Source organism: Xyrauchen texanus, chromosome 6 (assembly GCF_025860055.1).
Source record: "Xyrauchen texanus isolate HMW12.3.18 chromosome 6, RBS_HiC_50CHRs, whole genome shotgun sequence".
NCBI classification, from domain to species: domain Eukaryota; kingdom Metazoa; phylum Chordata; class Actinopteri; order Cypriniformes; family Catostomidae; genus Xyrauchen; species Xyrauchen texanus.
Genome location: NC_068281.1, coordinates 40059412 through 40075333, shown reverse-complemented (window position 1 = coordinate 40075333; position 15922 = coordinate 40059412). Strand labels below are relative to the sequence as shown.

The 15922-nt window shown below is 39.0% G+C and overlaps 1 protein-coding gene across 1 annotated transcript in view; it reads right to left on the bottom strand.

The window, feature by feature from the left end:
- The window catches only part of pth1r (parathyroid hormone 1 receptor), an 80109-nt gene that overhangs the window by 19042 nt on the left and 45145 nt on the right, over nucleotides 1-15922 (bottom strand). Inside the window, exons 2-4 of the mRNA XM_052129028.1 lie at nucleotides 15584-15686; nucleotides 3433-3543; nucleotides 190-314 (exon numbers count right to left, since the gene is read on the bottom strand). Of these exons, the coding sequence (XP_051984988.1) occupies nucleotides 190-314; nucleotides 3433-3543; nucleotides 15584-15686 (339 nt within the window). The remainder of the gene's footprint in view (nucleotides 1-189; nucleotides 315-3432; nucleotides 3544-15583; nucleotides 15687-15922) is intronic.

Here is a 15922-nt window from a genome sequence, read left to right as displayed (position 1 = left end):
ATTTCATTTAAATATGCACAGCACAACACCCGTGCATTACAGAATTGCTTGGTGAATTCACCTCCAGGTGTTCTAACTCTTAAATTTGATCTATATGTCCAAAATGATTGTGGATCAACATTTGAGAGTTTTTTGACATGCAGCAACTGTGGAAGACATCTAAGCAGATTGGAAGGTCAAAGGTCTTACCCTCTCTTGATTCTGGTTATAATGAGTGAGAAATTTGGCACACTCGCTGTAATTAGCCCAAGTTTTGTTGTTACTTGAAGCCAGTTCCCAGGTCCCATTGGTGTCACAGCGACGATAGGCATGTCCTAACAAACAACAACAAAAAAACACAATGTAACATCCCAAACGCATCTTCAGGTAGGATATTCATACATTAATTTGCTCATACATACGGGATTATGTACAGTCAGCTGGTTGTTATAGCAAGAAATAAACCCTGAAAGGGAGATCGGGACCCCCAACATGAAATAAATACATGGACATAAAACATTGATTTGTTTTGAAATTATGTAATTATGTGAGAAGAAATAAAACAGCTAAACAGCTGAAATAAACCTCCTGCAATCTGGTGGTGTTAATTTTGTAATAATGTACGTCTGACTGCTCATTATGCATCTTATTACTACAACAGCAGAAGACAACTTGCCAAATAAATGCACATGAAACATTGATTTGAGAAATTATATTATTAACTTACTTGTAGCAATCACAGAGTGATCGGAGAAGTAGTAAAAATGGCTCAGAAACCCAGATGAACAGTCTGATTCGTGGATGTGCAGTTATTACTCAGAAATATCAGACCACTAGATGGCGCCATTGCCCAATCAGAATCAAGTATTACAGAGAACCGTGTAATAAATAAAAAAATAACGCTTAAACATTTATGCAATCAATCATGCCACCTGGACCATGTGTAAATTCTGTAATAAAGAATTTTCCAATCAAAAGGGCTATTCAAGCTTGAAGCACCACTTTTATGTTTTTGCGTGTCACAGTGAGCAGGGGGCAGTCAGCACAACTCCAGCTGTACAGGTAATGTGCAGTTGTGCAGACAACAAACAGCCAGCACAACAGCTGGCTGGAGCACAACTCCGAATGCAAGGGGCTCAAGACATACTTTTCAAAGTTTCAAACTGCATTTAACTTCGCACAGCGTCCTAAAAACACCGCGTTTATGGCGCAAGATTCTGAAAACCAGTGACACGTGATGCATCCACAGTGAGACGCTAAAACGTCAGTATGATAAAGCTTGTAAATCAAAACCACAAAAACATGCAATATTGGTGTACATAGACCAAGAAAAATAGCACAGATAGAAGCAAGAACATGCCCTGTGAGAACAGCATCTACACTCAAAACAATGTAAGCCTATTTTAAAAATGTAAGTGTTTTAATTTAATAACACAATTCCAGCTAATTCAATTGTGTAGTTTTTAACTAAATTAAATTAAGCAAATCTTATATATATATTAGGGATGCACCAATACCACTTTTTCTCTTCCGATCCAATTCCGATACCGGAAATCTCATTATCGGCCGATACCGATCCTGATCCGATACCAGTGTTGTTTTTTGCATAATTGGTTTAGAATATCTTTACATTATTGTGTGGAACTAATTGGGTTTGCTCTTTAATATGTAAAGAAACACAAACATCTAACTACATATTATTTCAATATAAATGTATAGCTTATTAAGAAACACTTTATTATTAACTAATATACTGGATAATGTAGCAGAAAATTAACAGTAATTCCAGTATAAGTCATCAGTAGGACGTTTTTGTTTTTTTGTGCAAAATTTTCTCAACTTGTATCTGGACTTTAAAGGATTCAGATCAATTTTTTTGTTAATTTAGTTGTAAGATATCAGCTCACTTTGCATTCACACAATAATTTTTTGGAACCCATTCAACTTAAATATTATTATAATTTGTAAACAAACAATAATATATTATAATAGTAATATACATTAATATATCTCAATCGTGCACCTTTAACTTTTAAACCCTTATGCTTTTATTTTGACATTCTGAACTCTCCAGGAAGTCCTGTATGTGTCTGTTTGTAAGAGAGTTCACAGTAGTTTAATTCACTTCTTATTCAAATTCTGGAAAAAAAAAAAGCACCTCCAGTGCCGCTCTAAATGCAAATTATAAGTGAACCAAAATATTGAGCATCTACATCTGATATGATGTTCATGAGTAGTGCTCAAATATTGCACACCGCTGTGAAGGCTAAATATAGACGCGTGTGTGAAAACAGAGCAGCACCATTCACTAATGCGCTGGAGCTGCGCATGCATTTTATATATTTTGTTATTAAACACAGCCTTTTGTGATTCACAGAGCTATCATACGTCTTCAAGAGTCTGAATAAAATACATGAGTCATATGAACTACTTTAATTGTGTTTTAATGGTTATTTTATGTAATTTTTTGAGCATGACAGTAATGAACATGACTAACACACAGTATTGGATTTGGATCGGGCTTGTTGGACCGATACCCAATCCATCTAATAGCTTCAGTATCAGAGCCGATACCGATCCAGGTATCGGATTGGTGCATCCCTAATATATATATAGCAAAATAGATTACTGTGGACTGTTGGCCAGTGATAGGCTAAAGGTCAATGATAAGGAAAACAAGCAAATTTCTTCTAAAGAAACTTTTTGTATTGTATTTTCTCTCTTTTGCCACTCATCTGTCTTTGAATGACCTAAATTATAATTTTTATTATATATATTATAAAATTTTTAATTATTTTGAATATTATATATTTAAATATATATATATTGTATTTATTTGAGGGCCTTTCTCAGCAAATATTGATATATGCGATTAATTGTAATTATTTAAATGAATCAATCAGCATCTCATGAAATTAATTTGATTTTAAGTAGATTAATAAGATAAATTTAGGTAACGTTGGTACAGGAATGAATGCATTTTTTTTAACCTAATTATTTTTGTTTTTAGAATTTAAGTAGATTTGCAGAGTCAACTGTAGTAAACCATTTGTAGATTGATTTCACCTAAAAGTAACACTATGGATTTGTGGTGCTATCAAAATATTCCTCTGTAGCCAGCAGCACTGGCTTGACCAATGGTGTGAGTTTAGGGTGGGACTATCAGTTTGTATGACCGATGGAAGACAGAGGAATTTTATGGAATCTGTTTGACAACACTGAATATTTTAGAGGTTCGCCAGTATGGCCAGTGTGGCAGAAATGACACACTTCAGCTTTAATAGTTTATTTAACAGCCCTAATTCCTGAATGTTTCTCTCTAAAATTTTGCCTTGACAATGATCTGCTAAGAGGAAAGCAGAGAGATTTTGCAAAACAAATAATATTGGAGGCATTCTTGAGGTCATCTATTATATTCAGGGGAGAGTTGTGTGCTTTAGGCATGAGCCTCACCTTTGTGGTTGAAGTCATAGATGTATTCTGGGCAGGCAGTGGACACCATCCTTCCAGGAGCTCCCTCGGGCCAGCACACGATGCCGTCCCACTCTGGCAGGCAGTAACCCTCTACGACACAAAACAGGATTGACATTTAGAAAAAGGGAACTCTACTCCTCTAGCACCCCCCACCCCCAACTCGCCCACCCGCTCCAGCAGTACATGAAAAACCTCATCCACAATCTGAGGAAAGAGCCATCGGAGAGAGTGATGGAGAGAAATGCGGACAGCAAGCTTTTTCAACACTCTGATACAATTAATTTGGCTCTGTCTTAATGAAAATGACACACTCTCTATGCTAGTTTGTAGTTTGCACTTTTACTTTTGAAATTGCAAAGTGAAAAAAAAAAAGTTATTCAATGACAAAAATAAGGCGGAACTTGATTTTATCCATCACAAATTCATGAAGAGTGAGCGTTACACTAACAAAAATTCTGGCAAACCTTTGGCAACAATGGACAATCTGATGCTAGTTTGCCACAAAGCTCATTTGCATGTGAAAATTATCAGTGGCAAATTTGCGGCAAATATGAAGTGAACTCTCAGTTTTTGTAAGGTATGCACCAGAAGGGAACCATCGGGCCAAACAATCCTTGTCGCAAAACTGTGCCGTCCTAGGCCAGTCGGTGTGGTAATGGTTTCCTTTTCCACTGTGGTGCAGTGAAATTAGGAGAATGTACGAAACAGATCTGTGCGCTATGGAGGATGATCACATGCTCAAGTTTTTAGGACTGTTTTTCCCTGGGTTTTACTCTGCTAACACACAGGAAAGACACGGCACATGTAGCAAAGCGGAAAGCAAAGTGAGAGGTTTATCATAATTTGCTGTGGGCTTGTATTTGCCACTGAACACGAACACACAGAAAGGTCAAAGTTCCTAAACAAGCTAAAAAGGATATTTATGATGCGTCAGACAGACTTGAATATTGTGATGATGAATAATACCCATTTTTGACAAAGAAATGAAAAACAATCTGGAATTAATATATCAATGACAAGATCTTGAATGAAGTGTCTAAATGATTGAAGGTAATGCATTTAGGTGCATTCACATGGTTTAAACACTTTTACATTTGAGCAGTTTCTTTGTGAAGGACACAGATCTCTGATAAAGGCAGAAAATTACCCTTTTTTCCCCACAGTTTTTTGGCAAAGCAAATATTTATGGCTTTGCTTCCAGTCACTGTTATTGAAACCAGCTGTCCCTGACTTGCCACAAATAACTAGTTAAGGATAAAACTCAACAGTGTATGGCTATACTACAGATCCATTATTTTCCTATGCCCGTAATTAAAGATTTTCAGAGGGAAAATCAAAGGATATGATGGAGTGCATTTTATGAGCCTGGAGACCAGCTTGTCACTTTTTTGCGAATCTAATTAAAGGAGAGTCTCTGAAAACAGGCCTGTTTTGCAGAACGCTAGCCCAAGAGGGAGAACGCCGTGTGTGTCATGTTTCCAAAATTACAATGCATACAGAAAATGAACCCACAGACCACCATCAATACCCGACTGGCTTCAGATATAGCTCCTCACAGAAACATCTCATATACACTTTTCCAGCATTCCAAGGTTATATGGAAGCTATAATCTTATCTGATGAGGTTGTGGGTTGATGATGTCATTTGGGGTTTCTGAAAAATATTTATCTTCTTGCCCCTTCTCACATTAGATTCAAGATGCCTGGCCCGAATTGTGCTGGGCTTTTGATATATAAAAGCTTTTATAGCAATACGCCGGTGTTATTTTACACCCTAACCACAAAGTTTGAGCGTCAGGCTATTTTCACACACAGACCAGAAAGTCTCAAGGCTTGTGGAAGCCACATCCCTTCACTGTGCGACCCAGGCTGAAACCTCAGTGTCTTTTTCAATGAAAACCTTGTTCATGCCCCGCCATGGAGACTTGGTCTTAACCGAAGCACAAACGTGCAATAATAACAAATAGGAGAGATTTGCAGTGCAGCAAGGTATGAAACCTAGCCTTGACTTGAGGTTGGGCCCCGCCACCTCCATCCTGGACTAGAATAGATAAAACTGACTCAACTAACTATTTGCTATGCAAACAACCTCAAAACCCCACAACCAATCCAATGGTCTAAGAATAGTTGGCTGAACGGTTAGTGGAGAGAGTCATAGTGCGTCTTGATCGATTGGATTGCTATTTGATTGGTTATGTGCATTCTACTACATATAATGTGTGTCTGTAAAAACAAAAATACATTTGATTTGAACTTCTTCCGAACTATATCCAAATACAACAATGTTCACTTCTATGTTGATGCTAATTCCAGGCGGCAAAATGATGCACTTTGTGATAAAATTATTAAATAACATGGCAAATAATTAATCAAAATAAGCACAACTAATCAAATATTAATATTTGCTGAAAAAGTCCACTAAATAAAGACCGCAAATTTTGCATTTGAGTTTGTCAATCTGTTTCGTCTGCACTATTTGTAATTGCCGTCTATGTACATTTGCATCAGACGGATACATTTGATAAGTCTCAGTGGTTTTCAGTGTCATAAACGGCACTCTTTAAGGATGCTGTGTCAAGTTAAAAGTAGTCAAAATTTTGATAATTGCATCTCGAGGCCCCTGTTTTCTGTTGTGCTTCATAAACCTGTCAAGAATGTGTCCTGTGTGACCTGCTCTCATTCTGTGGCTGTACTGCTTGAGGTTTGTTGAGGCGCGCTGACTGCCCCCTGCTGACACAGTAAAAACACAAAGTTACATGTACTGCAAGTTTGAATTGCTCCGATGCTTGTAAAATATGTACTTTTATTACAGAATTTCCCTATGGGTCAGGGGGCATGTTTAATTGTGTAATTATTTTTTAACACGTTATTTTTATATAATTATCAACAACCCTTCTAAAATGTGTTTGATGATTGCAGTTTAAAAGGCAACAGTTTTTATGTTACATTTTCTTTGTCGTCTTCGTACTCCCAAATTTCCGTATAGGGGGAGCAACCTAAAGTTTAAGTTTGTGCCCTGACCTACCAGGCTCATTTACACTTGAGTGCATATTGTTTCTCAAACCACATCATGAGGATAGCTGTCCATCTTGAGTGCATCATGGACATATAGACTTGGTCTTTTAATGATCAGTATCCAATCAGTAAAAACATGTGAACATATGAAAAGGAGATAAATAAACTTTAACTGTTTTTATTGATAATATAGCTATGGTTAAAAATTTAAAACTAGAAAAGACCTGGCAAGGCATCGGGAGACAGCCAAAAACATCCAGCAGCTAAATCATGCCCAATGTTTTTCCTCACTCAGAGAGGCTTGTGGATATACCAGGCAGCTGTATCCTTTTGATCATGAATTCTCGAAAATAGACTTGTTTTTACTGCTACTACTGTAGGAAATCAACTTAATGCACTATGACATGCATTTATTTGTAATGGGGCCAGAAACGTCCTTGGCAATAGCCCACAATAACACCAGAATGTGAGCATTGCTTTGACAGTGACGAGCAGTTAGCACGAACGAGAGTCAAACATCTTAGTCCTCTGATGCGGAAAATGCACAGTGTAAATCCAATATTGGGGAGAAAAGATTACATGCTACACACTGTTAAAATCCCAGATGCTGCTGAAATGCACATTGTACTACAGCTGAGAGCAAAAAAGATGGTGTGACCTGCTTTAAAAAAGACCTTGAGAAAATATATTGCTGAGCCAAACAATGAAAGCAAGTAATCTCAGAACTTAAGAACAAAACGATCCCAATAAAAATGGGTCAATGACAAATAAGGATGTCCAAGATGAATCTTTTAGAAACATGGTTTAAAATGCACTTTCCATGTTTGTATAAATTGTATCTGTTTATTCATATTGGTTCAAAACTGTGAATTTTCTAAGATTTTCAGCCTTACAATGAGACTTTAAAGGTGCACTCAGTAATATTTTGAATTTCTCGTCTTGGACTTGGACACTGACACCTAGTGGTATGGATGCAGCATCATTCAAACACAACAGTTTTAATTTACAAATGCCAATGTACAAATGTAATATTCACAGTAGGCAAAGATTTGTTTTATCCATTAGTGAAAGTGTCCAATAACAGGGCGGTTACTGAGATTAAGCGAGTAATATTCAGCTGGTCATGTGATCTTAACATGGCCACCCCCATGAGGGGACCCCCTCCATGTAGAATAAAACAGTTTTCATAAGGTTACTGACATGACTAGAGTCTCATGCGAGTGGTGATGATTTTTTACATATGTTCCAAATTAAAATAAATTACCTTTTTATTTGAGAAAATAATTACTGAGTGCACCTTCAACCCAGATATAAACTGCATTGCAACTATTAAAAATATCTGGTCATTTCACTTTATAAAACTGCAAAAAAGACACCGTACACACTCTCTCAGAGGTAACACGCTTAGCCTGATTTCTTTTGCTGTTCTATGATCGGAAAGACATGTGCATTCTTCCAAAAGGGGTCGAAAAACAGCCACCAGAAAGAGCATAGTATCATCAGGTATACAGGTCCGATCTGACTCACCAGTCTGACAACACAAAGCCCAGAGCAAAGATTTTATAGCAAGAAATAACAACCAAGATCCTGCACAAATTTTATCACTACAGATGCAGTGCGTAGACTTGATAAATCATTCTTTAACACTGCAGTGCTATTACTTGATTGCATGACACGTATTAGAGATTCAGATTTATTAGAGGGGTTTGTTCTCTGAACAAGGCTGAATGCAATTTGTGAATACATTTCTAAGAAAACGATGTTAGGAAATATAAGGTGATTTAGATGATTCTATAATTTTTGACCACTTTAATCATAAGCCTCCAAAACGTTCAAATACTTCAGTGCAAAGTGTTAAAATCCCCAAATCTTTATTTTACAGTTAGTAGTATTTGCTAAGGTTTTGCTAAGAAACATCCTTTACAAGTAAGCGAATGAAGATGTGAACCAGTGTGTGGTCCAGCTGAACATATTTGCGTGTGTTCTTGTGATACTGTGGCGGTAACAAACCCTAGTCCTCTAGGGGGCGATAGAGTTACCCTCAAAAATCTGTGCCATTAAACTGGATGTGTTATTTTTCAGGTAAGTTGCTATAAATCTAGGCTTTAACTTACATGCTCAGCAGATTTCTTTTCAAAGTGTCGCCATGCAATTACAGTAGTTGACTTGAAAAATGTCTCACTGTAGAGGAGGACAGTTCACACTAATGCCTGCTATAGCACCCCTTGTAGCAACATTGAGAATGCATCACATACTTGCGTTGTATTATGAATTGCAGTCTGACACACTGGGGAATGCAACAATGTAAGAAATCACGATTGTGAAGCTAGAAGCGTCTGCATTCCCATACTTTATAAGAGAATATTTCGGCCTTTAGGGTTAGGGATCTGAAACAAACCCTAACCATATAATTAAACTTCTCTATTGCTCTATTACTTTTCTAACTGTACGTTTCCACTCATGTGTTGTGAGCAAAGCCAAGCTAGCGCTTTCAATTCATTGCAATAGAAGCCGAGTGCCACACTCGTGAATTGGATTGTGGGATTGACAGTGGTGCAGAGCAAGCCGTTCCCTAGTGTTGTGAACGGTGGAAACGTACAGTAAATTATTAGGCACTAACAATTCTTGGATGATCGAAAGAACTAGGTCACGAGTATAAGCGGCCGAAATGGGCTTCCTCAGAAGGGTGGCGGGCTTCTCCCTTAGAGATAGGGTGAGGAGCTCAGTCATCCGTGAGGAACTCGGAGTAGAGCCGCTGCTCCTTTGCGTCGAAAGGAGTCAGTTGAGGTTGTTTGGGCATCTGGTAAGGATGCCCCCTGGCCGCCTCCCTAGGGAGGTGTTTCAGGCTCGTCCAGCTGGGAGGAGGCCTCGGGGAAGACCCAGGATTAGGTGGAGAGATTACATCTGCACACTGGCCTGGGAACGCCTCGGGGTCACCCAGTCAGAGCTGGTTAATGTGGCTTGGGATGGGGAAGTTTGGGGCCCCCTGCTGGAGCAGCTGCCCCCACGACCCGACTTCGGATAAGCGGTTGAAGATGGTTGGATGGAACAATTCTTGCCTGCTGGACGTTTTAACCAAAGCCAGTAAACAACGACCTGGCAACTACCAAGGACACCCCAGCAACCGCACAGCTACACCTGCATAACACCTTAGCACAGTGGTGCCAACTTTTCCACCACACACATTTATCTAGTTAATATTAGAATTATTCCTGTCTGTCATTCATTATCCACTTCCTGATGAAAAATATAATATTCAAGAACTGCAAAGCGAAGTAGAAGAGAGAGTGAAAATTACTTTGTAAGAGTATAAAAAAAAAGAAAATCACAGTTGTCCAGCTTGGCCGTGACACAAAAGAGATGTCAGGTGGCATTATGTATGACAAAGCTCAGACAAGGTAACATTAACTCCATGTGCATTAGAAGTAATGTGCCAGAGCTCTGCTTAGCATCAGTGTCCTGCTGCATTGAGATCAGTGGCTCTGATAGAACACATGAATGTCTACTGTGTCTTAAACCCCTAATCATAACACATGCTTTCACACTGTTGCTGGATCAACTCAAAGCTTATTTCAGAACAACTCTACATTAAGCTAGACTGCAGTCACCGCATAAACACAGTCACTGCCACATGTTTACCACATCCTGTATTGTAACTGTAAATAAAACAATGCTTCCATACAATATTACTTTACATTACATTCACATTGAGTCATTTACAAATGAGCAAAAAAGCTGTGATACCCCTGGTGGATAAGGCGATCACAGCACACCTGTGCCCACCACCTAGTGGAGTCACCCAACACTCCCTTCCCAAGCCTGTAGGATGACCCCGTATGGGCTGCGGTACCCACATTGTCAAAAAAAATAAACAGTTCCTCTCTCCTCGGGTCACACCGCTGGTACCTACGGTCGCCGCCCCTGTGGAAACTGGACACCGAGCGCTCACAGACAGTCTCACAAAAGCGGCCCACCGCCTTCACGTGCCCCGCTATATCACATAAACCACACCCCCGGCTGGCCAGTGGTGACGAGTCTCGAGTCCACGCAGAGGGAGGTAAGCGCATCGAGGGCTCCCTCAGTGCGGTCACCATGGGTTGCAGCGCCACTCCCCTACACGGCACTCTCTGCTCCCCTCGTCGTGAGGCCCCACACCCAGGAACGTTGGATGCAATCCTTCCGTTAGTGCCCCTTGCCCGGAGATTATCATCACGCTGGTTGGCCAGAACCATCCGACTCGGCTATGCGATTCAATTCCACAGCGTTCACTTCACGTCAGTGAAGGACTAGAGCACCGCCATCCTGCGGGCGAGGTGAGGCAAGGGGTTTGCCCTTACATCATCATTCCCAAGAAGGGCGATGGGTTGCGGCCAATCCTGGACCTGCGAGTTCTAAACCAGGCCTTGCACAGACTCCCGTTAAAGATGCTGACACAAAAGCACAATTTGATGTCAATCCGGCATGCCATGTGGCGTTTTGTATAGGGACCCCTATTGTCAATATATCGACACAACGTTGAGTGAGTGACAGAAGGGGAACGTCTCGGTTACTATCGTAACCTCTGTTCCATGATGGAGGGAACGAGACGTTGTGTCCCTCTTGCCATAGGCTGTCCTACACAACTATAATGGCCAGGACCTTGTCTTGGCTCATCAGTGCAAAACCTGAATGAATCTGCATTCCAGCTCCCTTTTATACCCGTATGTCAGGGGGAGTGGCATGAAAATTCTACTCGCCATTCTCATTGGCCTTTCCTCAAAGATCTGAAGGTGTCTGGGGCTCTCAAGATCGACCCCTAGTGTCACTACATCGACACAACGTTTCGTTCCCTCCATCAGGGAATGGAGGTTACGACAGTAAATGAGACGAATTGCATTACTTACATACACGCATACACATACACACATGCTTCCATTTTCTCACAAAATGTGTGTTTTTCCTTGAATTTCACTGATTATGTGTCAACACCGTAAGATGCAGAAACAATGTGTCAGATATTTCTTATAAATATTAATATATCTAGCATTCACATTCGTTTTTCACTCTTTTAATCACCTTTTTGTTTTCACTATTTCACTTTAAATAGCCCTGCATTGTAACAAATGCTGCATAATATATAGAGTATATATGGTAACACTTTACAATAAGGTTGTATGCATTAACATTAGTTAACTACATTAATTATGAACTTACAATGAACAACACCTTCAAAGCACTTTTAAATATTGGTTAACAGTCATTTCAAAGAAGTTGTAGGTTAATGCATGCAGTGTAAATGCATCATGAACTCTCATGGTGTAACAATGTATAATTGTATTTTTATAAACTAACATTAACCATTTATAAAAGCTGTAAAAATATGTTAATCAATTGATACTTTCATACTTATGTTATTTTTCTCACAACCAAATTACAGGGATTGCTCTATAAAATTACTTATTGAGAAAACCATCTAAAATCGTAATCATATGTTCCTGTAATTTGATCAGATGTGAGCATGAGCAACTATTTTAAGAACGGGGTGTCTAAAATGTGTTTTCATGTTCAAATCCATTCTGTGACTAATGTATTTGCAGCCATGTCATGTTTCATTTATTTTTTAACCTAAAACTGAAAATGTCTAGTGCACAGTCCCATTGTGTGAGAACAAACTGCCGAAGGCCTGAATACGAGATTCCTTAACATTCACTTGCGTTCACACATAAACATCCTTAACCGTTTCATGCTGTGAGACAACAGTGACTTAACAGGAGTAAAATAAGCCTGTAATGAGAAGAATATAATAAGACAGTCTGGCTATGAAAATAGGCCAGCAAAAAAAAACAAAAAACGTTATTTAAAAACACTTTGGAGACAATCATCCAGGGCAAACAGTGACCACAGTGAAAGGAAACCGAGGTTACCATAAATTATTATTTTTTTTTAAATATCCCACCCTTTCACACACTCTACTACTCCCAGATCTCTATTTACTGTGGCAAATGACCCAAAAGGGATTACACAGGGTTGTGCTATGCTATTTTTCCAGGGGAAACTTTTGGACACTTTTAGCAGCATTTTTTTCTTCCTGAAGCTGCACAGAAGCCTTTTCTGATACTGTAGTGCCAATGTATCTTACAGACACCACTGGAAGGTCATTAGGTCAGTAGGTAAGGATAAAGACGCCATAATTCAGTATTTCTTCAAAGGAACTCCAGCTGCAATTTCTAGCTTCTAGTCTTCAAGTCGTGTCCGAATGATAGTATTTACCAGCGCACATCAACGCCATACAGTATTATAATTATCAGTGGGAAACTGATAACTTTGGTATTGGTCATAAGTTTTCATTTTGAATGTTTGAAACTGGTCACTATTAATCACTATTGCATAAATATGACTTAATTAGCCGAGTTTATGGGGTGACAGGCTTGTGCGACAAAATGTGCCATCATTCCCTATAGTAGCAAATAAGGATCAAATACTTAAATTATTCAATTATCAATTGCATTGCAAATGCATATCCTTTACACCTCATTTTGTTGCATTAGTACAAAAAAGCTTTTTGTCTTTGTCAAGAATTAAAAAAGAGAGAAATTAATTTGAAATTGCTCAAAGCATCCCTTTCGACAAAAGCATTGTGAATAAGGCTTCTGGGCTTGCAAGTAGGAACTTCACAGGAGGACTTGAAGGTAGCATATGAACTACAAATAAATTCTGTACTTGTTCAATGATAATAAAGAGCAACAGCCTTGGTTCTAGAGATATTTTTCCTATTAATTTTCTCTAAAAGGCATGTGAAAAGTTCTTCAATAAGAACTCTAAGCCATTATCAAAACAATGATAATGGCTCGAGATCAATTGCAGCATTTATAACTGTGATTTAAAGCAACAACGAAAAAAGGAAATTAAATTGGAATAAGGACAATGGTTCAAGACTGTGTACTCAGACTCCAGCCAGGTCTCCTAAGCAGCCAAATTGGCCCGGTTGCTAGAGAGGGTAGAGTCTCATGGGGTAACTTCCTCGTGGTCACTATAATGTGGTTCTTGCTCTCGGTGGGGTGTGTGGATGACACGGAGAATAGTGTGAAGCCTCCACATGCACTATGTCTCTGCGGTAACACGCTCAACAAGCCACATGATGAGATTTACATTTACATTTATGCATTTGGCAGACGCTTTTATCCAAAGCGTCTGCCAAATGAGATGCGCATATTGACGCTTCTAGCTTCACAATCTTGATTTCGTCCGTTGTTGCATTCCCCAGTGTGTCAGACCACAAGTATGTGATGCATTCTCAATGTTGCTACAAGGGGTGCTATAGCGGACATTAGTGTGAACTGTCCTCCTCTACAGTGAGACATTTTTTTTACTACTGTAATTGCATGGCGACACTTTGAAGAGAAATCTGCTGAGCATGTAAGTTAAAGCCTACATTTATAGCAACTTACCTGAAAAATAACACATTCAGTTTAATGGCACAGATTTTTGAAGGTAACTCTATCGCCCCCTAGAGGACTCAGGCAACTGAGATTTGTCCTCCGCCACCCGGATTGAGGGGAGTCACTGCGCCACCACAAGGACTTAGAGCGCATTGTTATTTGGGCATTCCAATTAACAGAAAAGGTGAGTAAATAAAAAGTCTGTGTACTGAACATCTTTTATAGGGGAATGAACTACAATCTCATAAACCATTGTAAATATAAATATATTATTAACCACAATACATTTGAAGTTTGTTGCAAATATATCTGGATAAATGCAAATATAAAAATGCGTTTGAGAGCGTAGGGAGATTATTGCTCAATTATTGCCATCCACATTGCTTTATGGTAATAGGTAGCCGTTGCTGATCTATTTGGTCACAATTGCCATGATAACAATGATTTCTCTGATTGGTGGATCTCGCTTTAGGATAAAAAATTTAAAAAAAAAATTTTTAAGCTGAAATCAAATTGATTTGTGGCTCCTATAGATACTTATACAATCTCTTAATAACCTATGAGCTCATGATGGGTTTGTGTTATTATCACTACAAATTACATTTTTTAAATTAGAATTGTTTTAAAGACTAAAATGAAAAACAGTTAAAATGTCAGAGATATACATGGTTTACAGAGTTTTTTCCAGGTGTTTTCTAAAAGCATGAAGCTGATGGGCAGCTGCCTGTTTTTTCTCTTTTTATCTCATAAAGAATGACAATTGAGACCGTGTAATAGAAACGAATGCATTCTGTTGGCTTTGGCATTGTCTGATGGACTTTTGCTGGGAGCTCCAACTTAATCAATGTCAGTTCATCTTAGTGTCAATGTGATTGGACGTGGCGTCTTGCTGAATTGCAGTCAAGCACCTCTACGTCTCAGACCTGACCCCAGCACACATCCCTAAAGACACAAATATTGACAACCTCTCCTTTCATCAAAGGCGTCATTTCAACGATGCTGAAATGACCTGAGGGTGAAGATAATTGTAACGATTCCCCGTTGTCTGCCCTGTGTTCTCTGTCGCACTATCACGTTTATGTCATATTTCCTGGTCTGCTCCGCGTTTTCCGTTTCACCCGTCACCGTTCACGCTCCATGTCGCGTTTTCCTTGTTGTTCGCCCCGTGTTTCACTGTCCTTGTCTAAACTACATTTCCCACAATTCCTGGTCTCCCTCACTGCCTGCATTCATCATTGTTTTCACCTGTGTCTCGTTCAGTCTCCACTTTGTACGTGTATTTAAACCCTGATTCTTTGTTTAATCACTGTCGATCGTTGTTTGTATCCGGTATGTTGTCAAGCCTGATCTGTGTATCCTTTACCCGAGTTCCTAGTTCTGTTTTGTGTTTTTGTTCCCTCGTGTGTAATCTGATTCATTGTGTTTTCAGTTGCCTGTTTTCCCATCGTGGACTTTTCTTTGTGTTTACCCTTTTATTTATTAAATGTTAAATAAAACCGCGTTTGGATCCGCACCTCTTGTCCGTCTTATCCTGTGTCTACACTAGACGTTACAATAATTGTTCTCCAGGTAGTGCTCTGAGATGGTGGATGTCTATTCAGTGAGATTAGAAGTGGATAATTCTGGATGCTGTCTGAAACCTTGAGGGCTTTTTGGAAAAAAGAAAAATAGAAAAGAGCACAACCTTTATAACTCACCCCCGGTTTTATGTTTAGACTTGATAATCCGCTCGCATTTTCGCTTTGCACTGAAGAGAAGATAGATTTGTTCTTCCTTTGTGAGGACATCATCAGCATCAACCTGTAAAGACACACACAATAATTTCACTTATCAGTGTCAGAAATAACGTTTTCTATTAAGAGGCAATACTTGACCCCTGGAGTTCATTTTCAGGTTTCAGGCATATTCGTTTCCAACCATTTAAATGCATTTACTATGTGGCATCATTTCATGCCAAGTACTTGGAACATCAATTCTCAATCTGAACAATTAGATTGAGAATGTATTACCAATTGCTTATAAAATTAAATCAATTG